Genomic DNA, 7,009 nt, shown 5'->3' with positions numbered 1-7,009 from the left:
GGTGTGAATTTTTTCTCTGCTCGCGCGGAAGGTAGCGGCTCAAGGTTGTGCTTGGGATTCGCGATCGTGACGATCGTTTCGCGGTTACCCGCTGGCACGCGTCATCCCCGGGGGACGTGTATACAATTGTGTGTGTTCGTTGTTTTCTAAGTTGTTTATTTTCGTCGACAGAATTGTGGACACAGAGAGAAAGAAAAAGGAAGGGATACGACGGTGAAACGATGTGCGGGTATGCCACGCGAAAAAGGTTCGCGGAAACATGCGGAAATCGTGCATGTATGATCGCGAGGCGGTGAAGTGTGCTCGTGATAGGGAGAGACACTCGAGGGAAGCGAAGTGTACGCGTACACTGACTGCGGTACGTGGTGTGCGCCATGTCATTGTACGTAAGCGATAGTATAGAGTGTAATATATCGTATAGTGGAGTGGAGTGAAGTGGAGTGGAAAGCGACCGGCCGCCTTGCCTGCCTAACTGTCTGCCTAACAGCGTGCCTGCCTGTACCTTCGTTGGCCGCCTATCACTCTACACATTACCTGCCTGCCCGTCCATTCGTTGGTTCGTTCGTTCACTCGTTCGTTTGCTCGGTTCGTCTGCTTTATGTGGAATAATTGACTTGTATGTCACAAGCGATTCGCACAAATTCGGACCAACTTTGATTGACCTCCTCTCAGGTACGTATGCCTTCCTGAATCGCGGGAGGCGTAAGCGTGTGTGGGGGTCAAAATACTCTCGGTACTCTATCGTTGCAGGGAAGGTGCGATTATCAATGTAGCGGCGAATATGTTGTGCACGCGGAAACATAAAGAGTCGCGTGTCGTGTGGTCGGTGTGAGCTGGCGTCACTCGTCGTCAACGAGCGTTTGGGTACACGGACTCGTTCGACACACCACGAGCCACCGATATTTTCAGTTGCATGCCCGATTAATTACAATCGAATGATTCTCGTCTGTTTTTTTCTTCTGCTCGTGTTCGACCAACGAATTCTGATATTTTCGTTGATGATTCAGCGTGATGTCAGAATCTTCGTTGGTAATTTGCTAACTGGCTGAGAGTGATAAAACGTGGGACATCGAATTGATACGAATCAGTATTACATGATTGTGTCGCCTTTGATACTCTTTTATGGTTTCCTTTTTCGGATAATCGTGTGCACGTATTAGTTTGGTTGTTTTAATGTAAGGAACAAAGTATTCTTTCTGTGCTGGATAGAATAATAAGTTGACTCGTTTTGGAATAATTCTCCCAGCATTAAGATTTGCTGACCAATTCCGACCAATAGCGTACGTTTATTAGGTTAGGAAGAAAGTACAAGATTACCGTAGGTCATTTTAGGATTCTCGGACTGGTTGGAGGACTCTGCAGTATTTGTTTCTTGACCTGTATTTGTTGATTTGACCTGTTAAAAAAATACTGTTGAAAACTAGATAAAAAGTTGCTATAATAAAAACTATTAGCACTTTTTCAGAAAATATATAAATAAATGAAATTAAACAATTTATGTATGATGAGAAAAAGATATGTCAAAGTTATCATAAGTTCGCTTATTTTTACATATAGCTTCTCTGATCTGTCGAACAGTTAAAGCCATAAAGCGCGAATGAAAAATGCTGTGACATCAATTCGAGAGTTTAGAGATCCTACTCTGTCACGTGATCTGGAAAGTGTGCAAGGCGGGAGATCCAAGAGAAACTCCGTGAACTAGTTAATTCTTTTGCATTAGGACATTCTAAAAGCGTGTTCGTGAAAGATAGCAGTTCAAAAAAAAAGAGAGGAAAGAAAAAGAAGCTGTGTTTATTGAAACAATCTTCCAATATATCTTATGGTACGTGTATAAACACGAGAAAAGCGAGCAGTAAATAGAGTCGTATTACCTAGAGGTCGCGCTTGGTTTCTTGATACAATAGTAATTATGAGATGCGTGAACGATATCAAATACGTTGCAAAAACATTGCAACTCCTTCGTCCCTCCGGGTCGGGAAAGGCTGGCAGTGGGGACTCCGTCGAAAAATCGATTTCCCGTAGGGCATAAGGGCGCGGGAGGAGGGCGAGGGCAAGGGAGAGAAGTACGGAGACGAAATTCGGGAAAATCCGCAGATATATATATATATATACAGAGAGAGAGAGAGAGAAAATGGGGGGGATTGGTTTCTAGCCCGTTCCGATGCCGCTCGTGTGGGTGAGTGGCTGACTCGTGTGGAAGGGGGTAGACCGTCGACGGGGTGAGGGGAGAAATAATTAATGTGCGACCGTACCTCTCCCCTCGCGGTACAGGGCACCCCTCTCCCCCTTCCACAGTCTTGTACCGCTACGCTTAGTTGCCATTGTGCCGAGACGCCACTTCCGAAGCATCAAATTCAATTCTTCGATTTCGTACCGCCACTTCCTTACGGAAAATTCGTGAATACAGAGAAAGCGAAGGGCACGCGGCGTATCGTGCTGCCGGCAGCCCGGCAAAGCGCGCCAATATCCTCCTCGTGTACGATCTTGAAGAATATATATTCTTCTTTGAACATCTTTGAATACTACGGAGGTTAGGTTAGGACATTGCTTCCGTGGATATCGGCCGATCGCCCGCCTTGTGCAGGCAAGCACACGATCTTTTTATCGCGCGTTTTAGTCCGCGAGTTGATCGTATTACCGGTGTGGTGTGCTACTGTGTGTTGTGATTGCGTCTTTCGCGGCTTCGAGACGGTCGCTGCTGGAAATAAGAGGGAGGCGAGAGCATGATGCTCTAGTGCATATAAACGAAATGCTCGAATGGAGATTTTGGTAACCCAGTTATTTTTATTCCGGCGAATCTTTTCTATTGCTTTCGTATCACGGCATCGTGAATTCCATGTCTCATCGTTTCTACCGGACTTCATCTTCGATGTGTTCTTTCCCCCCTAGCGAACCGCGTTCGCTGTGTCGTTATTGTTGAAATCGATCCAATCGAAATGAACCAGATGAATCGTGGTTATTAATAAATGCCTGTGTTTTTATAGAGTTGCCGCATTTGAAAGAATGGAAGCCATGGATTTGGACGGGGATGCAGTAGTGGACTTGAGTGTTAGGTAAATTGAGAAAAAATTCCGATTTTCTTTTTCCATTTTTTTTCTTTACATGTTTAACTGGTGGCTCATGTTCTTGTGTTAGATACACATTGTTGAGAATTATGTCAATTCAAAATTGCTGTTGTTTACATCATTATGATTATGAAATGAGGCTATTGTTATACATTATAGTTATCAAAAATAAAAGTAAATAATACATTACAATATATTATGATAACACAGCTCTTAACGAAAACAAGTTCTTATCACTACTGTTGAATAGAAGTCCTTACATAAAAGTAGATTATTCTTTTTTCTTTTTTTTATTCTTTTTCATACACATTTATTTGTTTATTTAATGGATGTGATTTTACATGGTTCTTATTATTGGATTATAAAATTTGTGATAATTTTTATCACTAAGTAATGTATGTTTTCAGCAGCAGTGGCAGGAGAAATTCTCCATCGATCACTGCTAACTCTGGTGATGTAGGAGTTCCATTAGATTTAGGTGTTCACTTTTCTTCAAGTCCTAATATGGACAACAACATACCAGAAGCACGTAACATTCAAAATGCAGCAAGGGGCATCTTAGCTCCCAAGTCAGGTGATGATAGGAAGACACGCCGTAATCTCAGACCTAGGATTGAAATAAGTTATGCAGAGAGCCCTGATGAGCGTAGAATAAATGGTTACGTGAATGGAAATGCAGACAGTGATGAAGGTTAATTTACAAAATTGCATAATTATTTATAGCTTCAATACCATGGCCTTAACATATTGCTTACTTATATAAGCATGTTTAACAAAACTTGAAATTTCCATTTATTAGGTGATATGCCTCCCTTGCCTCCAATAAAAGAATTATCATCAGATGAGTTAGCTGAACGTGAAAGGACACTTAGAAAATTAAGGGATGAACTTAGATCTGAGGAAATGAAGTTGGTTCTGTTAAAGAAATTAAGGCAGTCCCAACAACTAAAAGAAAATATTGCTGCTGTACCAAAAGTACCCAGTAAACTACCACCACCAGTTACAGTACAACAAGCTCCTCATAGGTAAAATTATAATTAAGTTTTATTTTCTAAGATTACATGTTGATTATTAAAACAACATATCTGTGGTCAGTCATAGGACAGGGAAGGCACCACCACCTTTGCTTAGAGGACAACCTGCACCTATTAGGAGCAGTAGTTTACATGCTCCTCCACCTGGAATGTTATTACCACCCACAGTTGGTCGAAGTTCTACTTCCAGTACTGGAATGCCACCTAATATGGTCATACCACAACCACCTCACCCTAGGGGCAGGCCACCTAGTGCAACACCAAATGTATCGAATTATCATGCACCAGCAGACAGAACTGAGAGGTCTACAAAAGATCCAACACCCACCCCAGCTCATCAAGTAAGTAAGGTACAACATATCACAAGTTTTTCTTTATATATATATATATGCATATAAGTTTCATGAATGTATATTATTCAAAGTGTTATATTATATATTAAAAATACTTGTTTACATTATTTGTGAACTATGTAAATAATCATAATTGTGTTTTTGTAAACACAAAGCTGCTTGTTGGATCTCAAGAAAATAAAACCACCGCATCCTTAAGCACACCTGTGATTTCAGAGCAGGTATATCCACTAGTCAAAGTATACGTTTAGTCTCTTGTCAATCTAATTCTTTATTAAATAATGTGTCAACTTTCTCTTGCCTTCCTAACAGCCATATCATTTCTTGTTTACTATATTTAACTCACTTATATTTCCACTTTTTCCTCCCTGCTTTTTTTTTACATTTATCATAACATTAATATTTTATTTTATACAGAACTTACAATCAAATTCATAAAAAATCCTATCTTATATGTGATTTTAATATTCATGTCTAAAACTACAGGAGAGACCAAGGGATGATAATCAGACACCTGCTCAACGTCAGGCGGCTGCTAAGTTGGCTTTGAGAAAGCAACTTGAGAAAACTCTGTTACAAATACCACCACCAAAACCTCCACCACCGGAGATGCACTTTGTACCGAATCCGTCTAATACGGAATTCATATACTTGGTGGGCTTAGAGCACGTGGTTGACTTCATTACTAAGGAGCCTGCTATTCCACCACCTCCTGAACCATTTGAATGTACTCAATGTAAAACGGATTTCACACCCGTGTGGAAGTGGGAGAAACCTGTGACTGGTGGCAAAAAGGAAGGTCCACGAGGACAGCACGCAACTTTCCAGAGACCTCCGGCAGGTCGCGATCCTAGGGTCATATGCGAGCATTGCGTAACAACCAATGTGAAGAAAGCTCTCAAAGCTGAACACACTAATCGGTATGTAATTTAACACGTATAAAACACAAAACATAATAATGAATTTTATCATGACATTTAATATGTAAATGCGTTCGTATACAGATTAAAGACAGCGTTCGTGAAAGCACTGCAGCAAGAACAAGAAATAGAACAAAGGTTGGCGCAAGCAGCATGTCCAAGTCCAGATCCACCTCCTCCAAAACCAGTTCCTAAAGCGGCTACTCCTACGAGGAGAGTGGCCACACCACCAGCTCCTCCACCGCAAGTGTCACCGGCACCGACGCTAGCACCAACCCCGCCAGCGCCCAAATTACAGGAGCATCCTCTGGTTAAATTGGCCGAGAGTGGGAAGTTCAGCCCGCACCATGCTGCTGCAGCTGCTTTGCAACAACAGTTGCTTAGAGGTGATTGTAAAATGTTTATTTTATTTAAAACTTGATATAGGTACACCGGGCGTAACAATTAATACAATTTTTTTAGAGTTAGCAAAGAATCCTGTACCAGGTTTACCGCCACACCAACCTCTTCCTGCTCACATGATGCCACCGTTTACCTCGATATTATATCCGTATCAGCTGGCAATGGCGCAAGCTGGTGGAAAGGGTCTCGCAGAGTTACAACGACAAGCGGCAGACTTGCAACGCCAATATTTGCTTGACATGATTCCGTCACAAGCGTCACAGGCGCAGGGCAATCAGGCACCACCTCGAGCCCATCCACACAATTGGAAAACGTAACCGGACGCATTTAAGGATCGATCAGTAAATGCAAATAACAAATAAAACTGCAGAGCTGTGTTAGAGAATATTGAGGAATGCAAAAATACTCGTATTCTTTTTCCACGACATCGTACTAAAGTAAACAAAAATTTCTTCTTATTATGGAAATGTGGCAGTCACATTTCTATGACAGTTATAGAATAATATACCAATTGTGCACGGATTGGTATCTTTATTTACAATGTGAAGCTCAAAAAAACATGGAACAACAGGATAAGACACTTCCTGTATTAAAACGGTGGAAAAACTTCGAACCATCATTTTGTGAATATGCATTGATGTGTGAGTGTGAATTTGTCATTGTTACCCGAAGCAAATCGAGGTTTTTATCGCCAGGGAGGGTAAAAAATAAGTCAAAGCTTTGTAATACACCATAAACATAATTGTACCATGATTTTCCTCGGTGGTTTCAAAGGGAAAAAAAGAGAAAGAAAGAAAGAAGGATGTCTTTACTGATTAACCGAATGGCCAGCAACATAAGAAAGTTTCTCCGATTGGTTCTTTAAGAGCAATATCCGTTTTCTTTTCTCGTATGACCCTGTGTTGGTATTTAACGGTACTGCGAAAATGGAAATAATAGGTGATTGTCAATCAATTGGAGTAAGTGCATAATAACTCGAACGCACATGAATGAATATAATTGCTTCAATTATTACATTATATATATTATATATACACATAAAGAACCAAGTGGACATTTGTAAGGCACTAAGGACAGTAATAAGTGTTACGTGATTATTAAATAAAAAAAAAATTGGTTGATTTACGATAGTAGTGATAATCGAAGAGAGAATGAACGCGCGCGCACGCGAGCGTAAGCACGTGACGCGACGCAACAAAGTTGAGAGAGAGAGAGAGAGAGAGAGAGAGAGAGAC

At 41.1% G+C, this 7,009-nt stretch overlaps 1 protein-coding gene across 7 annotated transcripts; it reads left to right on the top strand.

The window, feature by feature from the left end:
• The first annotated feature begins 335 nt into the window (after positions 1–335).
• Positions 336–6,091, top strand: LOC108574246 (transcriptional repressor p66-beta). Of its 7 annotated transcripts, none has more exons than XM_017936794.1 (9): positions 336–382; positions 2,985–3,053; positions 3,476–3,756; positions 3,865–4,090; positions 4,161–4,449; positions 4,608–4,673; positions 4,939–5,372; positions 5,457–5,758; positions 5,835–6,091. In XM_017936794.1, exons 1-9 carry the CDS (start codon positions 375–377, stop codon positions 6,089–6,091), a joined length of 1,932 nt encoding a protein of 643 aa, XP_017792283.1. In that variant the 5' UTR covers positions 336–374. The 7 variants fall into 7 exon arrangements, with proteins under 7 accessions (XP_017792283.1, XP_017792285.1, XP_017792282.1 ...); XM_017936796.1 differs by having other exon boundaries at positions 3,473–3,756; positions 4,161–4,440; XM_017936793.1 differs by having other exon boundaries at positions 3,473–3,756.
• The last annotated feature ends 918 nt before the right edge of the window (positions 6,092–7,009 follow it).

This window comes from Habropoda laboriosa, unplaced genomic scaffold (assembly GCF_001263275.1).
Source record: "Habropoda laboriosa isolate 0110345459 unplaced genomic scaffold, ASM126327v1 scaffold176, whole genome shotgun sequence".
NCBI lineage: Eukaryota > Metazoa > Arthropoda > Insecta > Hymenoptera > Apidae > Habropoda > Habropoda laboriosa.
This window is presented reverse-complemented; position numbering and strand designations above follow the sequence as displayed.